At 52.4% G+C, this 27,705-nt stretch overlaps 1 protein-coding gene across 2 annotated transcripts; it reads right to left on the bottom strand.

The window, feature by feature from the left end:
- Nucleotides 1–425: 425 nt before the first annotated feature.
- On the bottom strand, nt 426–25,416 carry ZBTB47 (zinc finger and BTB domain containing 47). Of its 2 annotated transcripts, none has more exons than XM_054171338.1 (6): nt 25,378–25,416; nt 9,600–10,970; nt 5,570–5,717; nt 4,888–5,003; nt 4,197–4,341; nt 426–2,901 (listed from the first exon to the last, which is right to left on the bottom strand). In XM_054171338.1, exons 2-6 carry the CDS (start codon nt 10,887–10,889, stop codon nt 2,534–2,536), a joined length of 2,067 nt encoding a protein of 688 aa, XP_054027313.1. In that variant the 5' UTR covers nt 10,890–10,970; nt 25,378–25,416; the 3' UTR covers nt 426–2,533. The 2 variants fall into 2 exon arrangements, with proteins under 2 accessions (XP_054027313.1, XP_054027312.1); XM_054171337.1 differs by lacking the exon at nt 25,378–25,416 and adding an exon at nt 24,988–25,090.
- Between the last annotated feature and the right edge of the window lie 2,289 nt (nt 25,417–27,705).

Here is a 27,705-nt window from a genome sequence, read left to right as displayed (position 1 = left end):
GGGAGGGAGCAGCAGGGATCTGGTTCTCCAAAGTGCTGTGTGCATGGTCACATCGCGACATCTCCAAGTGGCTCTACGAGCAGGCTCTCGAAGGGGATCAGACATGGCTGGGATCAGTCACTGGGCTTTCCACTGGGCTTCTCGCCTCAGCAAGGTCCTCTCATCTCACAGTGACATCCAAGTGGGACAGGGAGAGGAGGAACCGTGACAGGGAAAGGACAAGTCACCCCCAGGTGAATGGTTCAAGGGAGCAGATGTTGGGATGGGTGTTTACTTGAGGGGAAGCAGCCTACCAGCCAGACAGCTGATGGGCTCCATCACAGATGATCACACTGGCAAGGTGATCCCTCCTCGGGGTGCAGGGCTCCCATCTCATCTCAAGGCTGCATGAGGGGAAAGAAGCACAAAGGAGCCCAAGGGGACTTGGGAGGCAGTGGAGGAGACTACATGGACCCCTCTGCCGAGGCTCTCCAACACCTCCAGGGTGGTGCTTCCCTAAAACTTCTCTAAAGCAATGATCTTCTAGTCTGGGTCATGGTCCCTTCAGAAAGCCAATGGCAGTGAGTTCATTGTCTCTGACTGCAGTGCTGGGGATCCACAGGATCCCAGCCAGCATGGGGATGAAAAGCAATGTGTTGCTCCAACAAGTTAATGGGAGCAAAACTCCGGGGATGTGAGGCACAGGGGCCACTACTCAGTAGCAGAGGCCACCAGCTACCTAACTCATCACCTCAAAGAGTGCTCAGAAGAGCAGATTCTCCCCTTCCTTTTTCTTTCAGACCAATGTTCCTGAACATCCCTGGTCAGTAAAGCCCCTGAGCACGTGGCTGAATCCTCCTGTCTCTACAGGGACGACCTCAACACTGCCCAAGTGCTTTGGTGATTCCGTCCAGGAGACAAAGCATTGAGGCTTCTCACAGAGCCAGATGTGGCTCACTGTCCCCAGCACCCTGCTATCACCTACAACAAGGTGCAAATGAGAAAGGGCTCCTGAAGTCCATTCATTATCCTCTCTTCCTTCCCGGCTATCAACAGCCCTGCTCACTACCTCCATGACCTGACTCACATCTGCACACATCCACAGTAGCCTGGGGAGCAAAGCATCAGCTGCAGTGCACCCCACCTCTTGGCCAGCACATCTCTGCCCATGCTGGATGCTCTGCAGACTCTGCAACACTCCCTGACACCAGAGGGGACACTTCTTCAGGTAGGGAGACCACACAGCTGTGAACAGGCCAATGCATGATGCTCCAGGGCAGAGTACAGGAGACAGAAACCCAACTTGGACCCCAGCATCCAACAAAGGGGTAAAAGCAAAGCCTTGCTCTTCTCCTCCACCAGCACGAAGCCAGCCTGAATGAGTGAAACCAAAGACCAGCTCTTCAACACACACATTGTGACCAGAGAAGTGCTAACCAACATCACAGGACATCTCCAAACCAAGCACAGCCTTCACTGGTCCTTTCTGGTCCCCGCAAGCCAGGGCAAGGCAACAGCTGCCAACCCCATGGGGAGAGGTGAAGCTTGGGAGAGCGATGTGGGCAGCAAGTTGGGAGGATGGGACACTGTCATCATGCTGAAGGTGGTCTTGCTTTAGCTCTGAACCTTGCAGTGGGACCCAAATGGGAGGTCACCCACCAGCCAGGGGGTTGTTTGAATTGTTAAGGCACTATTCTGGGCTGAATCCGCCAAGAAACAGCGGCATCCTGCTCCTCTGCCCCAAGCCACCCTCCCACCAGTCCTGAGGCCATCTGAACCCTCCCAGGGACACCTCACCAACTCCAGAACATCCCCAGGAGCACAGCTCCTGCTGGGATCAGTGGAAAGGGCACAACAGAGCCCAGCTCCCTTAGGATACCCCAAAAATGAACCAGCAGCAAGCTGCTGATGCCCCGAGATGGAACATTGGCGTTTGTGCTTTCACCTATCAAGGAGGAAAACCTCTTGTGGGGAAGGAAGACGCAGCGAGGGCTGCTAAGGAGAGCAGGCTGACAGCTTTCCAACGGGGACATCTGCTTGCTTGCCATGGCGCCACCGGGGCCAGCAGGGTGGTGCCCACCTCTCAACCTCTTGGCTGCAGAGGCTGAATTGAAAGACCAGCTTTACAGTACAGGGATTCAAGCACCACGAGCTCGATTTCAGCTGAGGGTAAGTATTGAAGCACCGGCGGGCACACGACACTGGCCAGCTCCACCACGGCTGGCGTGGCATCCTGCTCCTCCAAGCCCCACCACCATCCCAGCATGAAGATGAAGCCAGTGCGTGGGAAGATGGAACGGAGAGCGACGCCTTTGACCTACACCCTTACAGATGGGACGGTGGCTCCCCTCCACAACACCCACGTGCCTCACAGCGGGGGCTTCCTCCTGCTCCCCCCTCTCCGTGGAGAATGATGGGCGAGAAGAAGGCAGGGGGGGAAAACAAAACAAACCCAAAACAACCCCAAAATGAGGAGGAGGTGGGGTAAAGAGCAAGCGAAGCCTCGGCTCCCCCGCGGGGAGAGCAGTCCGTGCGGGCGCGTGGCTGGGGGTCCCTAGTTGTTGTTTGAATTTATCCTCCCCGCCGGAAACAGGGGAGGGGGCGGCGGTAGGTGAGGAGGAGGAGGGAGGGTCTGTGGCAGGGGATGAAGCAGCGGCAGGGGCAGCGGGGAGGCGCCGGGCGCGGGGGGCAGCGGGGCCGGGCTGGCGGCGGGCTGGGAGGCGGCGGTGTCCAGAGCCAAGGGGTTGCTGACGCGGAAGCACTTCTCCTTGTGGGCCTTGAGCATGTTGGAGAAGCGGAAGCGCTGGCCGCAGACGTCGCAGGGGTAGGGCTTCTCCCCGGTGTGGGTCCGGCGGTGCCGCTTCATGTTGGGGCGGCTGGTGAAGCTCTTCCCGCAGATCTCGCAGATGTAGGGCTTCTCTCCTGAGGGCACACAAGCACAGAACGCGTCAGGGCCACCCAAGCTCGGCCCGTCCCACTCCCCCCGCCGCCAGCGGGGACGGCTACGACTACGTCGGGTTGCTCGCAGCCCAGAATCAATCACAGAATCAGCCAGGTTGGAAGGGACCTCCAAGATCATCAAGTCCAACCGACCACCTAACCAACCAACTAGACCGTGGCACTAAGTGCCTCATCCAGCCTCTTCTTAAACACCTCCAGGGATGCCAACCTCACCACCTCCCTGGGCAGCCCATTCCAATGGGCAATCTCTCTTTCTGCAAAGAACTTTCTAAGATCAAGCCTAAACTTCCCCCTGCACAGCTTGAGACTGTGTCCTCTTCTGTTGCTGGGTGCCTGGGAAAAGAGACTGACCCCCACCTGGCTACAACCTCCCTTCAGGTAGTTGTAGAGGGCTCCCTCAAGTTTGATCTTGAATGTCCCTAGGGATGGGGCCTCCACCAACTCTCTGGGCAACCTGTTCCAAGTGTTTCACCACCCTCATAGTAAAGAGCTTCATTATAATGTCCAACCTAAATCTACCCTGCTCCAGTTTTAAACCATTGTCCTATCACTATCTTCCTATCACTACAAGCCCTTCTAAACAATCCTTCCTCAGCCTTCCTGTAGGCCCCTTTCAGATACTGAAATTATGTTATATAGTTTCCCCAGACCCTTCTCTTCTCCAGGCTGAACAACCCTCTCAGCCTGTCCTCACAGGAGATGTGCTCCAGCCCTCTGATCATCTTCATGGCCCTCCTCTGGATCCACTCCAGCATGTCCATGTCCCTTCTGCATTGAGGGCCCCAGACACAGCATTCCAGATGAGGTTTCACTGGGGCACAGCAGAATGGCAGAATCCCCTCTCTTGATCTGCTGGTCAAGCTTCTTTTGATGCAGGACACAAATTGGCCTTCTGGGCTGCAAGTGCCCATTGCTGGTTCATGTCCAGCTTCTCATCCACCAGTACCCCCAAGTCCTTTTCTGCAGGGCTGTTCTCAATCTCATCATTCCCCAGCCTGCACTGATAATGGGGATTGTCCCAACCCAGGTGCAGGACCTTGCACTTTGCCTTATTGTACCTCATGAGCCCACTCCTCCAGCTTGTCTAGGTCCCTCTGGATGGTATCCAACCCATCTGGACAGGGGAAGATGGATGAGAAGCTAGTGACCGGACTGTCCCCCCATGAAATCCCATCCTGCCCTCCACCCAAAGATGTTACCCCTATCTCATTGCTCTTTCCCCAGGGGTCCTTGCCTGCAGGGCTGGGAGATCTCACCTGTGTGTGTCTTCATGTGCTCATCGAAGTACTGCTTCATGTTGAAGTCCTTGCCACACCACTGGCACATGAACTGCTTGTGGCCGATGTGAATGCTCATGTGGGAGCGCAGCTGGTACTTGTACTGGAAGCGCTCATTGCAGTTCTGAGGGGGTAAGAGGGGCACCAGACCGTGATGAGCACTGAAAACACCTCCCACGTTCCCCCAAGATCACCAGCATGCTGGAGCAGTGCAGAAATCACTCTTTCCCCCCAACCCCCCAAAAAACAACCCTAAATAAATGGCTCTTCAAGACATACTCAGTCAGGCCCACAGGCAGGTTGGGCTTGGGGTGGGATGCAAAGTCCAGGGACTGCAGGGACAGATCCTGGCAATGGATCACAGCAACCCAGGATGTTAGGGGTTGGAAAGGACCTCTGAGGATCATCAAGTCCAACTCCCTTCTAGAGCAGGACCATAGAATCCAGCACAGGTCACACAGGAACACATCCAGGTGGGTCTTGAAAGTCTCCAGACTTTCATCATAAGGTCGGTGAGACCTTCAAACCAGGAGGGGACACAAAGCCTGTGGGGATATCCCTACTACCACGCTGACACAAAGTGTGGGGGAAGCCCCAAGAAGTGGAAGACGTTTCCCCCAGTCAGTGTTTCTGTCCTCACTTGAGAGGATGTGGGGTGGGAGGACCTTACCTCGCATTTAAAAGGCTTTTCCCCAGAGTGCTGGAGGGAATGGACCTTGAGGGACATGCTGCGCTTGAAGGACTTCCCGCAGGTCTCGCAGGTGAAGGGCATGTCCTTGGTGTGAGCTGAGATGGAGAGAGGCAGGGTCAGGCACCCTCCTCACACCTCATGAATTCATCTCCTCAGGTCCCATCTGCTGCTCCAGCAGACCCAGCACCCTCTCAGGCAGAGGTCCAGCAGCAATGTTCAGGCACCTGCGAAACCTCTCTTTTCTTGGATCCCTTTTGGTGCCTTTAAGCCCCAGGGACCCAACTGCTGTTGACATGTGCAATTTACTTTTGAAAGCCCAGCACTGATGTGGGCTTGCCCTCTTTCACAAGGGAAGGGATGGTTACACTTCACACTCTCCCTTGATCATTCCTGGGGTCCTTTCTTTTCTGGTTCAATGAAATACATGAGATTTCCCCAGCACCACATCTGGTTGCTCTACCCCCAGCAGACATACCTTCAGCACTGAATAGCAGCCCAGATTTCAAGGCCACAGGCACTGACATGAGAAACCTTACCCAAGAGTAAGCCCAGCCTTAAATTTCCAAGAGGACAGTGACAAAAAGCCACCTTTCCTTGCCCAAATGATGGATGGACACCCCTAAAGAGATCTCTCCATGGCACTGGTGCCTCCCACACTCACCAACCATGTGTTTGCGCACGTGGGCCATGGTGTAGAACTTCTTCTCGCAGATCTCACAGGAGAACTTCTTCTCAGCATAGCCATGGACGATCTTGTTGTGCTCATGGAGGGACCAGAGCTTCTTGAACCCCTTCCCACATGTCACGCACTGCAAGGAGAGAGAGGATGGGTAGGGGAGCAGAGGAACCTGCCCAGGTGCCACAAGCATTTTTGTTTTGCTAGGCTACCAGCTGGGACAGCACCATGAATCCTACAGCTCAGACAGCTAAAATCCTAATGACCACCAACTCTGCTACAGGCCTTGTCACTCCAAAACCTCCAGAAGCCAATTTTCTATCCATTGGATGAAGAAGGGACAATGATTTTGCAAGGCAGGACAGGGCAGCTCCATCAAAAGATGTATTAGGTCTTGCACAAAGAGCAGCTGAGGCACCAAGGCCCTTGTCCCAGCTGGACATTTTACTCTTGTACACCACAAAGCCATTACATAAAAATAACCCCAACCCTCTGTGCATTAGAAGGCAAAGAAGAACAGAGGAACAAGGAGAAGCCCAAGCCAAGGCAACATGACTTCAGTCATCAGCAGGTATGATGGATGCTTTACCACCAAGTGAGTTTTCCAATCATGTCCAAATAGACCAAAATGGCCCCAAAGCAATCAGCACAAGCAGAAGGTGATGTGCAAAGTCATGCTCAGTCTTCCTCTGAAAATTCCCAGGAAACCTCCAACTTTGCCATGAGCTCTGTTGCAAGCATGAGAGATCAGTGTGGTGCTAGAGGAAGCACAGGACAGCAAGGTTCACGCAGGAAACCACTACTGGAGCACAGGGACAGTGGCCATTGCTTGGCCAAGGACCCTGCCAGGAGCCAACAGTCCTTCTTTCTTCCAAGGGTCAATTCTTTCCCCTTCAGCTCTCCATGACTCATCTTCCTCAGGGACAAAACCATCCCTTCTCCTCACAGATGCGGTCAGAAAATAATTCATGCCTTGGAGACATCTCTCAACAGCACAGCTGAGCAGTACCAGCAAGCCCAGGGAGGGATTCCTCCAGCCTCTCCTCCTGCCCAGAAGAACAGGTGCTTGTTGATGGGCTTCAACCAAATATTGCACCAAAATAGGCAGAGATACCATGAAACTACACCATTAGGCCACACAGTCACACTACTCTCCACAGTTTTAGGTGCTTGAAAGTCAAAAATAGGGTCCCAGAGGCACTCCCAACACTCATCTTCTTCATCTTGCCATGCTTGAACATCATCATGAGTGGACTTCTGAGTTGCACTGCTCCCAAGCACAGATTTGGGACCAGAGCCTGGTATCAAAGACACATCAATGTCCATTCTCTCCACTTGAAAAAGGCTGCAGGGGTGTGGAATCTTAGAGTGAAAGCCCCTGGGCTGGAACCAAGCACCCTGGAGGGCTGGGCTTGTGTCCTGGGTTCCTACAAAAACCCATCACTTTGCAAATGTGCAAGGAACATCCAAATGAGACGGGAGGGGAAATGAGAAGATAAATCCTTGCAGGTTAAGATGAAAAGCATGCTAAAGCTGGCCACAAAAAAGTGTGAGAAACAACTTGATAAAGCAAAGGATGAGCCATTTTTCAGGTGCAGGAACCCATGAAGATGGGAAACCATCACAGGAGTGAGATGAAGCCCAACGTCTAAAGCGTTATGGATGAAATTTAGGGACAAAACAGCAAGTGAAAGCAGCAGAGCCTCCAAGAATCTGCTTAAACAAGAAGAAATAAAGACTGCCCATTATGGGCACAAAGAAGACCCTTTTCCATCCAGCTATAAGCCCATGGTTTGTTGACAGAGTTATTTGATGTCACCAGAGCAAGGCTGAGTGAATCCTGGTACAATTCAGAAAGGTCAAGTGAGGGGCAATGATCCATGTTTTCAGCAGAGCAAGGGCACCACATGGGCAGTTGTGCTTCACCCCATTCAGAAATGACCCAGAAAAGGGAGGAAAAGGGGGGGAATACAAGCAATGAGGCGAGAGTCCCATGTCCTCCACCAGGAAGTAGACGAGGCCCAAGAAACACGCTGGGAAAACCCAGTTTTAATTGCACAGGCTCTGTGACAGGCTCCAAAACAGCCACCACCAAGCAGGGATTTGATGAGCTGCACTCATCCATCCTGGGAAAAAGCATCCACCAGAAGGAGAGGTGAGGGCTGTGCATTTGTCAGGAAGCTGCACCACAGGGTCAGTGTAGGCAGCGACTCCTTTGCTTGCTGGAGATGAGACTGCTTCTGCCTCCATATTCCCTGCACTTCCTAATGCTGAGGTCTGCTTCATTCCCCATTTGACTTGGGGTGCCATGGGTGAAGGGCTCCACTCACACTTGAGTTCTGTTTTCTTCATCTAGGAGAGCTGCAAGAGCATTTAAATTTGGTTTCTGGTGGGAAGGATGATGGCTGAAGCTCTCCAGAAGATGGTATTTAATTAGTAGCATCAGCATCCTGCAAACAGCTCGCTGGGGATTAGGAGATGGGTTGGAGGGATCTGCAGGAACACACATTTGCTGCTCTGATGGGATGCCTGCCTACCCATCTGCATCCTGGGCTCATCTCCTGCAGTGTGGGCAGCAGGTGGAGGGAGGGGATTTTGCCCCTCTGTTCTGCTCTGCTGAGATCCCACCTACAGCATTAGGCCCAGCTCTGGAGTCCTCAGCACAGGAGAGACATGGACCTGATGGTGCAGGGCCAGAGGGCTGGAAAACCTCTGCTGTGAGGCCAGGCTGAGGGAAAAGAGAAAGCTCTGGGTAGACCTCCTGGGGGCCTTTGACTACCTTAAAGATTGCCCAGAGAGGTGGTACATGCCCCATCCCTGGAACCATTCCAGGTCAGGTTGGATGAAGCTCTGAGCAACCTGCTCCAGGTGAAGATGTCCCTGCTGAATGCAGGGGAGGGGATGGACTAGATGACCTTTAAAGGTCCCTTCCAACCCAAACATCTCTCTGATTCCATCCCCCCATACTGCACCGATTTCATAGAATCATAGAATTAACCAGGTTGGAAAAGACCTCAAAGATCATCAAGTCCAACCTGTCACCCAACACCTCCTGACTACTAAACCATAGCTTCAAGTGCCACATCCAATCCCTTTCTGAACACCTCCAGGGATGGTGACTCCACCACCTCCCTGGGCAGCACATTCCTATGGCTAACAGCTCTCTCAGTGAAGAACTTTCTCCTCACCTCCAGCCTAAATTTCCCCTGGTGCAGTTTGAGAGCATGTCCTCTTGTTCTGGTGCTGGTTGCCTGGGAGAAGAGACCAACCCCCACCTGGCTACAATCTCCCTTCAGGGAGCTGTAGAGACTGATTTAATGGACTCAGACTCCAAACACTGGATCTCATCAGCGTTAGGTGAAGGACACCAAGCCTGAACCACACATGGATGTCAACTGCTCACAGAAATACGCTCATCCAGCAGCTGAGGAGCACAAAGGGCAGATTAAAACCATTTTAACTGTTGTCAGCAAATCTCTGAATTAAGCTAAATTGGTTTGAGCCTGGGTGGGGACGGCTGGAGCATGCCTCCACTAGGGGCTCACAATCTTTTATCCAGATTAACTGAACAAACTCAAAAGGAAAATTGCTCCTCACAAATCACTCCACGTTTCCACCTGGCCAGACAAGGGGAAGCCACAAGCCCCGGGCACAAATTCTCCATCCCCATGTCACCAGGGGACCCTCCCGAGCCTGCATAGAAGGCATCAGAGAAGTAAGGCTCGCTCAAATCTGCCAGGAGCCCACCACATCACCACTAATATTATTTGAGCATGAGCCCACCTCAGGGTGTAGCTGGGTGGGATTTCCTCCATGGTGAGTGGGAAGTTCCTTTCCCCACTGGGAAGTCCCATCACGGTGGCATCCTCCTTTGATGGGATGACCTCATCCCCATGGGAGGTCTGTCCCGACCCCATCCCCGTGGGAGGTCTGTCCCCAGCAGGATGCTCCACCCCTCGCTGGGATGCTGCAGCGCTTGCTGGGATGCTCCCCTCTGGCCGGGGGGGGCGCTCACCTGGATGTTCTTCTCGCAGTCGGTCTGGTGGTGCAGCAGCAGCTCGCTCTCCAGCAGGAAGCGCTTGCCGCACTTGTCGCAGATCTGCATGCGGCTGTGGGTGACGTTCATGTGCTTCTCCAGGTACCAGCGGTTGTTGAACACCCGCGGGCACTTCTTGCACGGGTAGTGCTGCTTCTCCTCCAGCTTCACCTTCTGGCCCAAACCATCCTGCTCTTTTTTCCTCTTCCTCCCTCGCTGGCCTTCCTCTTCCTCCTCCTCCTCCTCTTCCACCTTGGCTAGCTCCTGGGAGCGGGTTGCCATGGTGGGCTTGGTGGCTTTGGAGGCCCGCGTGCCCCTGCGGGGCTGCCCGCCCTTTTCCCTTTTCACCTCTGACATGTCTTCATCGTCATCGTCATCATCTTCTTCTTCCGTTGTCTCCTCCAGGTCTTCCTCCTCGCTGTGCTCCTCCTCTTCCTCTTCACCCACCTCTGCATCCTCCTCCTCTTCCTCCTCCTCCTCTCCTTCCTCGTTCTCCTCTTCCCCCTCCTCCTCTGTGTCATGCCCATCGCCATCAGGCCTTCCCATCACGGCCGCCTCACTGGCTGCTGCCTTCCCCTCCATGCCTTTGGAGACGTTGAGGGTCTGGTTGTTGAGGTTCACCTCCACGATGATCTGCTCCCGGTTGTACGAGCCCTGGCTGTCCAGGTCCTCCTCAGACTCTTCCCCTTCTATCTTGCAGACGGCACCCGCACCACCGTCTTTCTCCTCCTTGTAGTACTGCTTGGCTGGACCGGGGGGGAGCGCCCCGCCGCCCGCTCCATCCTCCACCCGCACCGAGTAGGGGTCGTTGCCCTCCCGAGCATAGATCTTGGGATGAGGGGCGTCCACCTCCTGCTTGATCTCGCAGTAGTAGGGTGGGGGCCCGGCACAGCTCTCGGCGGGCAGGGCCATCTCGGAGGCCAGGCTGAGCGAGCGGGTGTCCAGCAGGTCCTGGCAGGAGGAGGCGATGTTGTTCATCTGCAGCACGGCGGCCGCGTTCAGCACGTCCTGCACATTGCAGGAGTTGACGAGGAGCTTGGAGGTGTAGATGAAGTTGAGGATCTGCTGCAGGCCCTGCGAGGTGAGGGCCTCCAGGGAGAGCTCCACGCGCTGCAGCTGCTTGTTCTGGGTGAAGAGGGAGTGGAAGAACTGGCTGTAGGCTGCCAGCACCCCCTTGTGCGCTGGGAAGATGCTCTTGTGCTGCACCAGCACGATGTCCACGTCGCACAGGTCCGGCTGAAAGAGGCGCTGCTCGTTCAGTCTGTCCATCAAACACGTGAAGTGGAGGGCTACATCCTCCACCAGGGAGTACTCAGCCGAAGGGTAGTCAGTCGTCTTTTCGACTATCAGCTGGGGGGAGGGAGGAAGGAAAAGCAAAATCACTCCAAAGGGCACTTTCCCCAGGGAGAAGACCCACCCAGCCATGCCACCCACCCCTGCCCGTGCATCCCGAGTCAACGATGCCAACGGAGCAGCTCCACTCTCAGCCTCACCTTGGGGATCCCAGACAAAAGGTTCAACCATCAGACTGTGTGCCTCATTACACCAAGACACTCTACCACTCAGCCTAGTTTGGAGATGCCAGCCAAGATGCTCAAGCACAAGGCCTAGCTTGGAGACACCAACCAGAAGGTCCACCACCAGCTTGAGCCTAGGAGATTCAATCAAGAAGGAGAAAGGCCAGGCTGAGACCATATAAGCATCCACTGACATCTCTTCAGCCTGGGTAGGAGGCAGGATAGCCACCTTACCACCAAGGAAGTCCAAAGCCTGACTCAGCTGTCCAAGCTCACATAGAGATAACACACAGGAGAGGGGATACTTTGACCTCCTGATATCTACCCCATGCAGGAAGCCAGTTTTAGGCATCAGCTGAGTTTTAAGCCCCTAGATAGAAGAAAATGAGGATTTTAAAACTCCAGACTTCTGCAAGACAGTTACCAAACCCTTAAAGTTCTCTAAGTCAAAAGTTACAGCTCACTCACATGCACAGCAAACTCACTAGCTGGAGGCACCCAGGGTGGTATTAGCAACAATTTCCTTACCTAAAGAGTGGTCAGGCATTGGAACAGGCTGCCCAGGGAGGTGGTGGAGTCACCATCCCTGGAGAGCTTCAAACAACCAGGACATGGTTTCATGGCCAGGGTGGTGCTGGGTTGACAGTTGGACTCGATGAGCTTAGAGGCCTTTTCCAACCTTAATGATTCCATGATTTACCTGCTTTTTTTCATGCCCATTTTAAATCACCTGGGAAAGGATCTGCCTGGAAAAATCCAAATCAGGGAGTGGCATTCCCAGCCTGGGAAATGCTGCAGCTGCCAACACCCCCAGGCTGTGTTTGCTGCAGGTTTCATTTAGCTCAAATGTGTTCTGCATGGTGCAGACCATCCCTGAATGCTCAGCACCTCTCCTGGAGATACCTAAACTCCAGAATTGCTTTGCCAGCTGCATCCCAAATGCCAGGGACATCCCATGCCCCAGGTCCCACATCCTCTACTGGAGGGAATATTCTCTTTCTTTCTGCTTCCCTTTGGCTTTCTGTGCCATCATGGATGCAGATGGATGCAGCCACACTGACATTCCCTTTCCCCACCATTTTGGGATGTGACCAAGGATGTAGTACAGAGCAGTGGTGTAGATGGAGGGTTCAACCTCCTGGGTTTAGCCTGCACCTCCTGCTCTGAAAAAGTCACTCAGCTCCCACATTTAGTGGGACAAACAGCAGCTCTCATTCAAGACACAAATTCCAGCAAGAGACATTTTGTTTGTCTGTCCCTTGTTGGGTTTTTGTTTTGTTTTGTGAGCCAAGGGCAAAAGCACACACAGGCAAAACCCCAATGTTTCAGTACTAACAAAAGGCTGTTTGCCTCTCTGCTTTCTCAAAAAGCACACCAAAAATAAAATAATAGAACACAACCCCCCCCGAATCCTTCCCCCCTTCCATGCCAAAATGTTTCACTTGCCCTGAATTTCTGTTCCACAGTCAATGGGGACATTGGTTTCATGTGGCCCTGGGGAGCCCCAGCAAAAGCTGGCACCCCCTGAACAGAGGGGGGCAGGGGGAAACCCCAAACCAGCTTTTTTCCAACCTCTTGGCTCTGCAGCCTGGAGTGGGGCAAAGAAGCAGCAAAAGAAAAATTAGGTAACTACATATAAACCCCTTTAAGACATCATTATGTTGTACATATTTGTGTATGTGGCTGAGTCACAATCCCTGGCTGTGTTTAAAGGCTGTTTAGATGTGGTGCTCAGGGGTATGGTTTAGGGGTGAACTTTGTAGAGTAGGGTCAGTGGTTGGACTTGATGACCCCAGGGGTATTTTCCAACCTGAATGATTCTATGATAAATATATTAAAAGATACACCATAAAATCCTTTAGGTTGGAGAAAAGCTTTAGGATAGGAATAGAATAGGGATAGGAATAGAATTAACCAGGTTGGAAAAGACATTTGAGATCATCAAGTCCAACCTATCACCCAACACCATCTAATCAACTACACCATGGCACCAAGTGCCTCAGCCAGGCTCTTCCTAAACACCAGGATCATCAGGTCCAATCATCAACCCAGCACTGGTACATAGAATACATAGAATACACCAGGTTGGAAGAGACCTTCAAGATCATCGCGTCCAACCCATCAACCAATCCAACACCGCCCAAGCAACTAACCCACAGCACCAAGTACCCCGTCAAGTCTTCTCCTAAAAACCTCCAGTGATGGTGACTCCACCACCTCCCCAGGCAGCCCATTCCAATGGGTAGATCACCACTAAACCATATCACTCAGCACCACATCTCTCCAGGGACGGGGACTTCACCACAGCCCTGGGCAGCCTGCTCCAGGCCTTGACAACATTTTGGGGGAAGAAATTGTTCCTAATGTCCAACTTAAATCTTCCCTGCTTCAGCTTGAGGCTGTTTCCTCTTGTCCTATCACTTGTTCCCCGTGAGAAGAGCACAACCCCCATCTGGCTCCCACCTCCTCTCAGGGAGAAGCAGAGAGCAAGAAGGTCTCCCCTGAGCCTTCTTTTCTCCAGGTTGAACCACCCCAGCTGCATGGATAAAGAGTTTAAATATATAAAGAATGTTAATATATAAAAACACACATCAACATCAAATAGATTCTGTAAGAGTATTCCTGTATGATTATCTGTCTCTCCTATACAGTGCATCTATAATTTAATAACAGAAAATACAAAGCCACAAGCATGTGAACACTCTTCACACATACATAGGCTGTAAAAATGCTGCATCCCAACTGGAATATCCTTCCACCCCTCCCCATTTTGTAAGCCTCATGTCTGCCAAGGACATTTCTTCAGGATGAACTTGGATGGCTCAGCCACCCCTCTGAGCACAGAGAAAATGAAAAATGGTATAATAAATATCGAAAGCCAAAGAGACAGCTCTGCTGAGAGCTCTGCTGTGTGCCAGGGCCTCTCCTGCTTTGCTTTTCCTATGAAAAAAAAACAACCCTGAATTTAGTTGTTGGGTTTTTTTTTTTTCCCTTTCCTCCTGGAACCCATCTCACCTTGCTCCTCATATAGAATCATACCATTGTTAGGGTTGGAAGGGACCAACGTGAGGGAAGTGTAGATGTGGTTCAGCCCAACAAGGAGCACAAAAATCAAACAATCAGCAAAATCAGCTTTGAAGAAAATGGGTTTGACCTGCTTCAACCCACATACTCCTTTCTGGCACCTCAGGACACCCAGTGTCAAGACAGTGAACATCCAGGCTGCTGATGAGAATCAGATTTGTGTTGTGATTCATAGAATCAGAGAATTGTCAGGGTTGGAAGGGACCTCAAGGATCAGCCAGTTCCAACCCCCCTGCCATGGGCAGGGACACCTCACACTACAGCAGGTTGCTCACAGCCACCTCCAGCCTGGCTGCAAACACCTCCAGGGATGAGGCTTCCACCACCTCCCTGGGCAACCTGTGCCAGTCTCTCATCACCCTCATGGGGAACAACTTCTTCCTAACATCCAATCTGTATCTCCCCATTTCTAGTTTTGCTCCATTCCCCCAGTCCTATCCTGACACCCTAAGAAGTCTCTCCCCAGCTTTCTTGTAGCCCCCTGCAGATCCTGGAAGGTCATAATTAGGTCTCCTCAGAGCCTTCTCTCCTCCAGACTGAGCAGCCCCAACTCCCTCAGTCTGTCTTCGCTTGGCACAGCCACAGCCATGGAGAGCAACAAAGCTGGGGAAGGGTCTGGAGAACAGAACTGGTGAGGACTGCCTGAGGGACCTGGGGTTGTTTAGCCTGGAAGAGAGGAAGCTGAGGGGAGACTTCATTGCACTCTACAACTGCCTGAAAGGAGGTTGGAGTGAGGCTGGCCTCTTCTCCCTAGCATCAAGTGATAGAACGAGAGGAGGTGACCTGAAATTGTGCCAGGGGAGGTTTAGTTTGGGTATTAAGACAAATTTCTTTCCTGCAAGAGTGGTCAGGGACTGGAAGAGGCTGCCCAGGAAGGCGGTGGAGTCACCACCCCTGTAGGTGTTCAAGAAACACGAGGCCATGGCACTCTGGGACGTGGTTTAGTGGCCAGGGCAGTGTTAGGTCAACAGTTGGGCTCCCTGAGGGCTCAGAGGGCTTTTCCAATGGGACCAACTCTATGATTCTGTGGACAAACGGGTGCAAATCCAGGGGACCTGGGGCTGCTGGGCGGCCATCGCCTCTGCGCGGCCCAGCCTGGAAAACAAAAGCTGGGGTGGGTGGTTTTTTTTTGCTTCAGATCGAGGGTTTTTTGGCAAAAGGGGCTGACCCCTCACCCAGCAGTGGGCTTGCCAGGCAGCTCTAATCAGTCCCAGCAGCGGCGAGGACAATGCGTGTCTTGGCCGCGTCCCGCCGGTGACTTCAGCCCGGGCTTGTCAGCAGGAGGTTTCTGCTCTTTATTGCTATCAGATGCTTTTTGTGAGCCTGCCCAGAGCTGGGGCTGCAGCCAGCATGAGAGGCGCCCGTCGGGGTGAGATCCCAAGAAAGACCCCAACTTGCCCCAGAAATACCCTTCTGGCACGTCCCACCCCTGCAGCTCCCCCAGCGAGGAGAAACCGGATTAACAGGGATTAATGGGAAGGTTAAAGCCATTACCCTTCCCCAGGGAGGGCACAAATACTGGCCAAAAACATGCATTTAGTATCTTTTTATATACATATGTAATTCAAAAGGCATGCTTCTAAAACATTTTATCAACATTTTACTTCAGTAATATTTTACTCAGGCAATATTTTACTTAATACTTTACTCAGTACTTCACTTGAGTAACATTTTACCTAAGCAATATTTTACTCAGGCAATACCTTAGGTAATATTTTACTTAAGTGGTCTTTTACTCAGACAATACTTTAAGTAATATTTCACTCAAGCAATATTTTACTCAAGCAATACCTTAGGTAATATTTTACTTAAGTAATGTTTTACTCACACAATACTCTGAGTAGTATTTTACTCAGACAATACCTTAAGTAATATTTTACTTAAGTGATGTTTTACTCACACAATACTCTGCAATATTTACTCAAGCAATATTTTACTCAAGCAATACCTTAAGTAATATTTTACTTAAGCAGTATTTTACTCAGGCAGCACTTTGAGTAGTATTTTACTCAAGCAATATTTTACTTAAGTAATATTTTACTCAGACAATACCTTAAGTAATATTTTACTTAAGTGATGTTTTACTCACACAATACTTTAAGTAATATTTTACTCAAGCAATATTTTACTCAAGCAATACCTTAAGTAATATTTTACTTAAGCAGTATTTTACTCAGGCAGCACTTTGAGTAGTATTTTACTCAAGCAATATTTTACTTAAGTAATATTTTACTCAGACAATACCTTAAGTAATATTTTACTTAAGTGATGTTTTACTCACACAATACTTTAAGTAATATTTTACTCAAGCAATATCTTACTCAAGCAATACCTTAAGTAATATTTTACTTCAGCAGTATTTTACTCAGGCAGACTTTGAGTAGTATTTTACTCAAGCAATATTTTACTTAAGTAATATTTTACTCAGACAATACTCACATAATATTTTACTCAGGTAATGTTTTACTTAAATAACACTTATTTTTACAATCAAAACAACCAACCAACCAACCAACCAACAACCAACTCACACTTTTGCTCTTTTCCACCCAACCACCACTCCCTTGACCCTAACTTAGGTCAGTTCAGTCCCCAAATCATTCCAATGTATTGCCACAGGAGCAGGCTGCTCATCCCATCTCCATCCCACGTCTGGACCACATGGGATGATCACTGGGTGCATCCAACTGGAGCAAACCCTAAAACTACCCTCTGGGTAGCACCCTGGCACTGTTGGCACCAAACCCAACCCCAGTGAAAAAGCAGCAGCAATGAAAGTTCTTCGAACGCAGCATGGCCACAAAGCCCCCACCCCGAGGGGATGGCAGCACCTCCAGACAGCCCTCCCCACCCTGACACTGCCCTTCAGCTCTACTTTAAGAGCCTTTTCAAGTGATGCTGCTAAAGCCCCATCCCAAAAATGCCAGTGAGAGGATGGGGAAGATGCTTGGGGTGAGGGTGGGCCAAGGGGTGCAGGTTGGCTCTGAGGAAGAGATAGAAGTGCTGTAGGAATGGTGGCCAAAGGAGATGCTGCTGCTCCCTGGAGCAGGGCAGCCTCTGTCCAGCAAACCCACCAAAAGCTGGAGCCAGAGCACAGCCCCACTCCATTTCCACCCAGCATAAGCCTCAGTTTCCCCAGGCAGCCACGCCAAGCCCTGATCAGCTCCCTTGCAAGGAGGCTGCTGCTGGATTGAAGTCACTGTGAGAGGAGAAAATGCAGTTTATCTGAGCAGGTAATAAAAAGCCAGATCCCTAAATGCTGTTGCAGCACTAAACCCCCCTGAGGGACCAGCAGGTCAGGTCACCCTGGATATGTTTAAATACTCCAAACTGCAGCCCCCCAGAAGCCCATCTGTGACAGCCACCAGCCTATTTGTTTATTTTTTAGCCATTTCTACTGCTCTCATTGCCAGATACCAAGGACCACAAGTACCCAGAGGAGGTTTAGGCTGGATGTTAGGAAGAAGTTCTTCCCAGAAAGAGAGATTGGCTACGGGAATGTGCTGCCCAGGGAGGTGGTGGAGTCACCATCACTGGAGGTGTTTAGGGAGAGACTGGATGGGGTGCTTGGTGCCATGGTTTAGTTGGTTAGATGGTGTTGGGTGATAGGTTGGACTGGATGATAACAAAGGTCTTTTCCAACCTGGTTAATTCTATTCTATTCTATTCTACCCCTTTCCTGTCCTACCACAAGGACATGGGTTTTGGGGCCTAAAAACCCCATTTAGGTGGCCAGAGCCCCTCTCTTCACACCAGGCAGAGCAGTTAGATCAGCTGCATGCAAACCAGTTTCCATTCAACACAAAATCTGGGGATTTCCTTCCAATTTTCAACCCCCAAACTCCCATGAAAATCAGCAATCTGCTTCTCTGTATCACTTCCAACCACCAAAACGTTTGCTGCTGACCTTCAGGATTCAATTGCAGTAATGGAAAGTGCTTGAATAAGTCACTGAGTATGATGTTAGCCCTTGCTTCTCAAAAAAACCCCCAACCACCCAAAACCACCAACCCCCCCCCCATGCCCTAGTCTCAATTTGAATTGAGAATTGGATATCTCAGGACAGAATAGCTTGGCTGAAACTGTTTAATGCCAAAACTTGACTTCTGCTGAAGGAAGGAATAATGTTTAAAACTTTATTCTGACTGATTTCCCCTCCCCCCCCAATGACATGGACATTGTCAGACATCCCAAGGACACCAGTGATTTGGCTTTCAATCCTTAGCCATTACAATTTGACCTCTGCTTCCAAGACCCTTGGATGAAAGCTCCAGCCTTTTCTCCACAGTTCTGAGTCCACACAGGGCTGGTTTTCCTAACGATGATGTGGTGCATGCATCTTCCCATGAGCCCCAAAACCGGGATCACAGAATCATTTTGGTTGGAAAAGACCTTCGAGATCATCAAGCCCAACCATAAATGAATGGATGAAGCCACCTGAGAACCAGCAGCACTGCCCAGGCTGTACACATCCCACCCATCACCAAAACCACCCATTTTTGGACCACGGCCACACATCGAAACCCAGCAGCGGGATAAACCATATCCCAGCGGACCCTTCCTGCACTTATCACCTACCTTCCCCACTCCGCTCGCTTGCCACCTCCCTCCCTGGGGACCCCCTGCTGCAGCACAGCACCGTGTTGGGTTGGCTGGGGGGTGTTGCTCTCCTCTCTGACGAGTGTTTTTATTTAATTAGGGAAGGGTTGTCCGGAAAAACAAGCAGGAAGGGAAAACAATAGCTCGGCCGCAGCCCCGCCTGGCGAGGCGCCGGCCGGCACGGCCCCGAGCGCCCACCGCAGCATCCTGCCCCTTGGGATGCTGTCAGGGCTGGACCATCACTGTGGATGGTCCTGTCTCAGCTCTGGAGCCTGGGGACAGCCACATCCTTTAGGATGGTGGTGTCACTGTCCCACATGGTCATTTTTTCCTCCCTACATGCTGTCTAAAAGGATTGAGGCTATCCAAGAGAGAGCCATATGTAGGTTTCAGGGGGAGGAAGGGGCTCAGCGATGCTCCCAGAGCCTGTTGGGGCACCACAAAAAAAAACCTTCCAGCCTCTGCACAAGTGAAGAAGAGCATTAAGCTGTCTAAGGGACAGTCAGATTCTTCCAGCACTTTTCTTTTTTCTCCCTGTTGGTTATTTTTCCTTTCTTTAATAGCATCCAGCATCTGCAAGCTTTGACTCCAAGATGTTTATCCAGGGAGCAGCCTGGGAAGCCAGCAGCAGCACCGGGCTCTGTGGGACCATCCAAGGGAACAGTGACAAATCCTTCCCCAGTTTCTGTCGCCCTGCAGTCAAGCAGTCAGCAATACCAACAGGGAAAGGTCCATTTGAGCTTTTTTCCTAAACACCATGGCCACCCGTGGCCTGGGAAGAGCAGAGGACCAAGTGGGATAAGCAGCACTGCCACAACAGTACCAGGGATACCATGCCACCAAGGATCCAAGCACAATGCTGGGTCCAACCATGATTGCCAAGCTCTGAGATCAGTTTGGTAACCTCAATGTCTATCTCAGCACCTGTGGAGGCTGCACAAACACAGCCTCCCTGCTGCAAAAACAGGATCATAGAATCATTTCACTTGGAAGAGACCTTTAAGGCCATCAGATCCAACCGTTAATCCAACACTTCCAAGTCACCACTAAACCATGTCCCTCAGTACCACATCTACAGAAGCTTCAGGCCAACACTGTATTACTTTCAGCTCAAGACAAGCCCCAGTCCCTCTGCTCCAGCTGCAGAGGGGAAGCACTGCAGCTGGGCTGGATGCACCCCTCCATCTATCCATTCTCCCCTAGTCTGCAGCTCAGGCCAGACCCAACAAGTGGTGCAAAAGCTCTCCAGGTAACTCAAGATCTTCACTGAGCCCAGAGGAAGGTCTGGTGTTAAGCCCCAGATGGAAGGGGCTGGATTTTGGCAGCTAGCATCCTCCTGGCAAACACCAAGCACCGCCGGGGCAGACAAGCCATGGGGTCCCCGCCAGTGCCTGGTGCAGCCAGTGACACCCAGCTGATGGAGATGTCCCCACGCCACTGCCCTGGCAGGCAGCAGGACGGGATGCTGCCCTCATGTCTAGGGGATGCAGGACCTCCTGCAGAGTCACTGCTGGGATGGAAGAGCCCGGGGGGACATACAGAGACACGCAAAGCTGCTGTCCCCCTCCCTCCCCTGCCCGAGAAAAACAAGAGGAGGAAAGATCGAGGGAGGAAACGAGGACAAAACCCAACGCTGACCTCCCCAGCCGGGCTGGCGGCCAAGCCGCTGCGCCAGGGCCAGCTCCGGACCGCTGCCCAGCCCGGCGTGAGGCTGAGGAGGCAAGCATCAGCCCCTGGGGATGCTAGGGATGTCCCCAGAGCCACCAAGGATGGGTACAGTGGGGCAGGGGGTGCACTGAGCACCCCATGGCTCACAGGACCCCACAGAGACCACCTGATCTCAAAGGTCTCCTCCAGCCTCGTCGGTTCTATGATTCTAACTGAGTACAAGAAGCATGGATGGGTGCAGTGGGGCAGCCACCACGCTGCTTGTGCACAGCCTGAAGCCATCACATCTCCAGGCCAGCCCCACACCCAGGTGCTGCCATGCAATGGTCGGGAAGAAGCCAGGATCCCTGGAAAGGAAGCAGGATGGATGCACGAAGCCTCCTTCCACACGCTGCTGAATTAGGCTGGTATCAGGCAGCAGCATCCCTTTGCCCAGCAGCATGGTGCCCATCCCTGGGAAAAGCCACTGTGACCTTCCAGATGGGCCAACAGCAAGAAGCCAGGGATGTTCAGACAGGATATTAGGAATAATTTCTTTATGGAAAGGGTGGTCAGGCATTGGAACAGGCTGCCCAGGGAGATGGTGGGGACATAACCCTTGGAGGTGTTCAAAACCCGTGTGGACACAGCACTTTGGGACATGCTGTAACAGCCAAGGTGGTCTTAGGTTGAGGGTTGGACTCCAACGACCTTAAAGAGCTCTTCCAGCTGAAGCAATTCCACAATCCTGTGGTTCTATGAGATTATGACACCTCCATGGTTTGCCTCATCAGATCCTAAACCCACAGGGCTCTCTAACCCAAGCCCAGACCACAAAACAACCAGAGAGGTCCAAGGTTAAGCCTCTTCCAGTATCTTGGGCAGGGCTTTCCATGCCAGAGCATCCTCTCTGAATGCTGGCACTGCCTCCCCAGATGGTCCCCACACCCAGCTCCATCTGACACCCAGCCCTGAGCAGGCAGCACCAGTCACTCTCCTGCACTTCAGCCATCCTTTAAGACTTCAACATTTTTAGGAGTATGCATTAAAATGGATTATTTTTATCACGTCTGTCCAGCAGACTCAGCAGCTTGGGGAGCTGAGCTTTACCTCAGACAGGGTGTTGGCAGCCCTGGCTCCAGGCAAAAGATACAGTCATAAAAAATAATAATTAAAAGAAGACAATTTATGGTAATTAAGCTCTCTGCTCATCGAATCTGCACCGCCATGGCCAGCCTTTCCCCACATACCCACAAGCATCCAAGGTCTCACCATCAGGAGAGGCAGCCAAAGCACCAAGGATGGGGCCAGCAGCCCTGAAGGACATGGGGACAAGATGTTAGGAACAATTTCTTCACCATGAGGGTGGTGAGAAACTGGCAGAGGTTGCCCAGGGAGGTGGTGGAAGCCTCATGCCTGGAGGTTTTGAAGGCCAGGCTGGATGTGGCTGTGAGCAACCTGATCTAGTAGCAGAGGGGGCTGGAACTAGATGATCCTTGAGGTCCCTTCCAACCCTCACAATTCTATGACTCTAAGTCCCTGGGTATCCACACATGGGAAAGCCAACAGGGCCAGCCCTGCCCTACAGATGCCACTCCAGCAACACAACGGTCTAACACCAGACTTGGTGGAGTCAGATAATGGTTGGACTCAAGGACCTTAAAGGTCTCTTCCAACCAAAACAATTGTATGATTTGCTTAGAAATATGAAGACAAGTCAGGGGAAAGTGACAGAGCCTGGCCCTGACCTCCTTCCTCCCCTGTAGGACACAAACCCCACGGGGGGGACATGAGGATCCCCTTTTTCATGCAAATGCAGCACCAAAAGAAAACCTCCAGGTGCTGCCCTTCGAGCAGAGCACTGTCACAGCCATCACCACCTCCCCTCCTAAAAAGGCTTCACCAGTAGGGGAATGCCCTTAGTTTTCTCCTCCAGCTGGAGTGAGGAGGCAAGATGGGGAAATCAGCAATTCCCCTGAAACCTTCCAAGCCCCTCTGATGTTGTGACACATTCAGTTCACCCACCACACGTTTCTCCCCGATCCCCTCCACCCAGAGCAGGAAAATCTGCATCTTAATAATGATGGACTGGCAGGCACCAGCTTTGCTGCTGCTCCCTCCCTCCCGCAAAGCCAAGCTCTCCCAAGGCAGCAGAGGGTTATTTTTGTGAAGGGGGTGCCATGCCTCCTCTCCAGACGCCAGACAGAAATGCAAGGCCGTTTATCTCGCCCGACTCCAGGGGTCTGGCTGCTAATAACCCAACACGCCGCTAATTCCTCGCTGGGAGAACAAAGCTCCGTCGTCAAGCCAAGCCGGGTGGCCAAGGGGACCCTCCAGCTGCCCGGGCAGAACCCCTGGAGCAACGCTTAGCCCGGTCAGCGACCTCAGGGCAACTCCACGGTCGGAGCTGAAGCGTTTGCATCCAGCAAGGTTTCACCCCACATCCAGAAAACACAATAAATTAAAGCAACCATCAAGCCCTTCCTATCTTTCCGAGGAAGATTTTTGCTGTGCAAAGCAAATTTTCCTCTGGCTGCTGCTGAGGCTGGGTGTGGAGGAAAGGTTCAATTCCCAACTTTTCCTCCCTGTCCTCGCAGGGCTGCACGCTCAGGTGGGCTCTGGGCATTTCTGTCCTGGCCTTGGGGCACGAAACGCTCCCCAAACCCACCCTGGCGTGTGCCCTGGCAGCATCTCCCCGTGGGTGGGATACAGGGGTGGTTTCAGCAGCTGATTTAACGCTAGCAGGGTGGAATCACAGAACTGTTTTGATTGGAAAAGACCTCTAGGATCATCGAGTCCAACCATTGACCTAACACCACCATGGCCATTAAGCCATGTCCTGAAGTGCCATGTCTACACATTTCCTGAACCCCTCCAGGGACGCTGACTCCACCACCTCCCTGGGCAGCCTGTTCCAAGGCTTGAGCATTTTGCAGGCTGGCCAACACGAACCCAAACCCGACTCCAATTACTCCAAGTGTAAGAGCTGAGGGGGTGCCAAGCCCCAGCCCAGCATCCCAGGCATCCCTCCATGCACCATGGTCACTCCTTGTTTATTCCCCCCCCAAAATCTTGCACTTTCTTCCCCTTTCCAAACAGCCACTCAAACACCCCCTGGCTCATTCTCATGGGCACGGAGCCATCACTGGGGCAACTGCAACCCTGCACTTCTAGGGATGGGCATGGCACCGAGGTCCCCGAGCGTGGCACATCCCAAAGGCTCCAGAACATCCCAAGGGATTTCCCTTTGCATCTTCCCAGCTCAGGCCTACTCTCTGCAAGCTAAACTAATCCTCCCCCCACCCCCAAAAAAAAACAGTCCACAGGCTGCTAAAATAGGTCACTGCCACAGGCTGCCAGGCTCCTGCTGCAGCCCTTACCAGCACTGCTTATCAGGTTTAATTATTATTAATTATTGTTATTAATCATTATTATTAACCTTCTTTCAAGAAGCACAGATGGAAAATCCCTTTGCAAAGCCAAAGTGGGGTGGGATGCTGCACCCCTCCCCCTGCCATGCTCACATCCTTGCTCCTAGGGGTGGTTCCAGCATCCCCCCCAGACCCCAGTGGGGAAAAAGGGAGCCCAGGACAGGGGCATGGCAGGGATTGGGGTGGGACACACACACACACACACAAGGAATTAGCAAAATGAAGGAGTCATCCGGGGAACAAAACGGGAAGCAGGAGGCAGCTCCTGCGCCAGCAAAGCCTCCGGCCTGGGCGACCAGGCAGCTCCAAAAGTTTCCCCCCACGCCAACCTACACCCCTCAAAATCTTCCCAGTCACCCCAGAGCTGCAGCACTGAGGTGCAGCTGGGGGCGGGGGGCCTGGGCCAGCGGCCCCCCCCACAATTTTAAGGGTTGCTCATCCCTCTTGCGGGGGGTGTCAGGCCCTGCATCCCTCCACCACCCCCCACCCCCTGCGCCCCCGGCACCCCTCAAGGCACCCAGCCCCCTCCCTGCCAAAAAAGGCTCTGTGCATGGAGGAGGGGCGGGGGGAGGGAAGGATTTTTGGTGCCATTTTCTTTACAATTTAAACCAAACAGCAAACCTTTTCCCCCTGCACAACAAGGAGGGGGGAGGGGGGGTCCACGCAGACACCCCCCCTCCGCTGAATCAGCGTGCAATGACCTATTGCACGGGGGGGGGGGGGGGGGGGGTTGGGTGTCGCGCTGTTCGTACCACCACCACCCCCCCCGCCGCTGCTTCCCCCCCCCCCCCACTTCCAACCTCCATCTCCAGCCCTTCCGCGTACCCCCCGCGCCGGGATGCAGCAGCCTGCAGCTCACCCATGCAAACCACCACCCCCACAGCCCTCCCCCCCTCCCCGAAAGCAAAAACCCAACCCCCAAACAACAAAAGCAAACCACCTTCATCCCAAGGACTGGGGCAAGTTTGGGAGGCCCTTTGCAAAGTCAGCAAAGCCCCGGGAAGCCGGGGGGGGGGGGAACAAAAAGAAAAAGAGGAGGGAAAAGGGAAAAAAAGAGGAAGGGGGGGTAGGGGGATTGCAAAGCTCTACCATTTTGATGCAAAGGTCTCCGCGCAAAGGAGTCCCGGTCCTCCTCCGCTTGCCTGGGGTTTTTGCTCTCCATGAACAACAAAAACAACAAAAAAAAAAAAAGAAAAAAGGAAAAGAAAAGGGGAAAAAAAAAAAAAAAAGAAGGAGGGAAAAAAATAACCCCAAAACAGAACAAAAAATGAGCTGTGGGCTTGGGTGGCTTGCTGCGCTGCTGCCTTGTTGAAGCTTTTTTTCTCCTTTTTCTTTTCCTCTTTGATTTTTTCTCCTATTTTTTGGGCTTCTTTTTTTTTTTTTTTGCTGTTTGTTGTTGTTGGCTGGCTTTTTTTTTTTTTTTTTCTTCCTTTGCCTTTTAGAAGAGGGGAGGAAGGGGGAAGGGGGGGAGGAAATTACCGAGCTGCCAGCTCTGCTTGTATCCCCCTTCCTTTGCCTTTTTTTCCTTCTTTTTAATTAATTTTTTTTAATTAAATTTTTTTCTTTCTTTTTTTCCTTCCTCTTTTCCTTCCTTTTTTCTTCCCCTTTTCCTTCCTTTTTTTCTTCCTCTTTTCCTTCCTCTTTTCTTCCTTTTTCTTGCCTTTATTTTTCTCCTTTCTTCCTTTTCTTTTTTCCTCTCCTTTTATTTTTTTTTCTTTTTCTTCCTTTTCCTTTTTTTTTTTTCTTTTCCCTTTTCCTTATTTTTCTTCCCCCCTTCTTCCTCTCTTCTTCTTTTTCTTCTTCACCTCCTCCTCCTCCCCATCGCCATGTTCGCCCCTTTTCGGAAGCCGGAGGAATGCGGAGCGGCGGCGGCTTCGGCTGCCAACAGCCCGAGGGCCGCTGATTGGAGCCGCCTCATCAGATGGGGCCGCGGCTGCCCCCCTTAAAGGGACAGGCCCCCACCACCGACAACCGCACCGCCCACTCAACCCGGGTCCCCCCCGCCATCCCTTCTCGCCAGCCCCATCCCTCCTCCCGAGCCCCCTCCCCCAGGACTGGACCAATTCTTGCTGCGCGGCATCACCCCGGGATGGAACTGGGGATCACCCCGGTGGGGAAATGAGGGAAACTGAGGCACGGGGAGGCCCTCCCACCCCCTCCCAGCAAAAAAAACCTGCAAACCTCAGACACCTTTAGGGGTCTGAAATCCCAGTTTGGGGGTCGTGGGATAATACTGGGTTTGGTAAAAAGGTGGTGGTGGGGACTGGGGTGCTGTTCTGCTATGGGGAGGAAACCCGGCTCCCCCCAGGCAGATGCCGATTAGGGGGGTGGGAGAGGGGGTTAAGTTATATTCAGACGGGGCTTGGTTGGTGGCTGTGTGAGGCCTGCCCCCAGGCCCACCCAAAATAAAGCAGCAAGGCTTTGGGGGGGCAGAAGATCCCAGTTTGGGGAGTTGTGGGGTAACCTCATGCTTATTGCAAACCAGGGGCTTGGGGGCTTTGCTAAAAAAGGGATTTCAGGGTTCTCCCTTGCTATGGGAGAAGCAGATTTGGAGGAGTGCTTAAGGCACATGAGAAAGGGGATCTGGTGGATCCCCCCAGCGCTCCCCAGGCTCCAGGACGTGAAGGTTGGGGCACAGCCAGCTGCCAACCCCTGCCAAAATGTAACAAGGCCTCAGGATTTTGCCCAGGGCTTTACTCAGCTCTCCCTGCTGCTGAGCAGGCTGCTGGGTTTCAGCTCCTCAATGTCCCACAGCATTGGCTGGGAGCTGGGTCACCCCAAAACTTCCATTCTGCAGGTCAAATGGGCAAAGCTGGAGCAGCCTCAAGGTGTCCAGGGAGTCACCATGCAGGGTTCCCGTGGTGCTCCCACACCTCAAATACTGGCCCTGACTGACCACAGTGGGTTCCACCAGGGCAGGAGATCCAAGAGGCACCCAGCTGAGATTCATCAGGATGATGACCACCTCCAAACCCCATTTCTGGCCCACCATCCCTGCAGACACCATCCAGAGCACTAAAGACACATGAATTCCCTTCTACCACCCTACCAGCAGAGAAACACAATGGCTCCAGAGAGTCATGCAACAGGGCTGGGGGTGTCCCTGGAGACCCTGAGCTTCTCCATCTCCATCCCACCTTCTCAGCTCTTTTCCTAGCCCCTCCCTGTTGCAGACATAAATGTGCTAATGTCTTGCACTTGTTTAGACTCTGCTTTGGTTGCTGTGCACAGTAACTTCTTCCAGATGTGTGCAGCAGTTTGCACAGTGTCACCCTAGCCACGTCCTGCCTCTGCTGCCTTCATCTTATAGATATTGAATGATTTTAGGGTTTTTAATGCCCTTTCTTGCTCTCAATGCTGCTCTGATCTACAGGAAAAAAATGCTGGCTGGTGCCACCAGCACCTCTGCCCTATCAGAAAGCTTGTGAGATAAGTGCTTGGCCCATCCAGCATGTCTTGTACCCTGGAAATGTTTCCAAGAGCTGCCTGAGCTCCTGGAAAACACCCGGCAGACACCCAGCCGGGGCTGGCTTGAGGGGGAGATGGGGCTGGAGATGGGAGCTTTGGAATTAAGCTCTGCTCTACAGCTCTGCTCTCTGCAGCACCTTTGTGGACGTGGCAGAGGGGACCAGGGAGCTCCAGAGCTCGGAGTCCTGGTAGCTCTGAGGAATGCAGCCCTACAGGGGTGGTCAAAGCCGCTCTGGTGGGCTTGCCATGAGGTCATGGGCCCTCTGGGGAATGCTGAGCTCACCTCTCACCTGCACACCTTTGCCAGCCACATTTGCTTCCATTCCAGGAGCTCTTCCA

Source organism: Dryobates pubescens, chromosome 21, assembly GCF_014839835.1.
Source record: "Dryobates pubescens isolate bDryPub1 chromosome 21, bDryPub1.pri, whole genome shotgun sequence".
Taxonomy (NCBI): domain Eukaryota; kingdom Metazoa; phylum Chordata; class Aves; order Piciformes; family Picidae; genus Dryobates; species Dryobates pubescens.
This window is presented reverse-complemented; position numbering and strand designations above follow the sequence as displayed.

Coding starts and splice junctions, on each gene's coding strand:
- ZBTB47 (XM_054171337.1), bottom strand. Junction 5,718..9,599: donor ACTGCGAGAAGAACATCCAG/GTGAGCGCCCCC, acceptor CTCTCCTTGCAG/TGCGTGACATGTGGGAAGGG. Junction 4,342..4,887: donor AAAAGCCTTTTAAATGCGAG/GTAAGGTCCTCC, acceptor TTACCCCCTCAG/AACTGCAATGAGCGCTTCCA.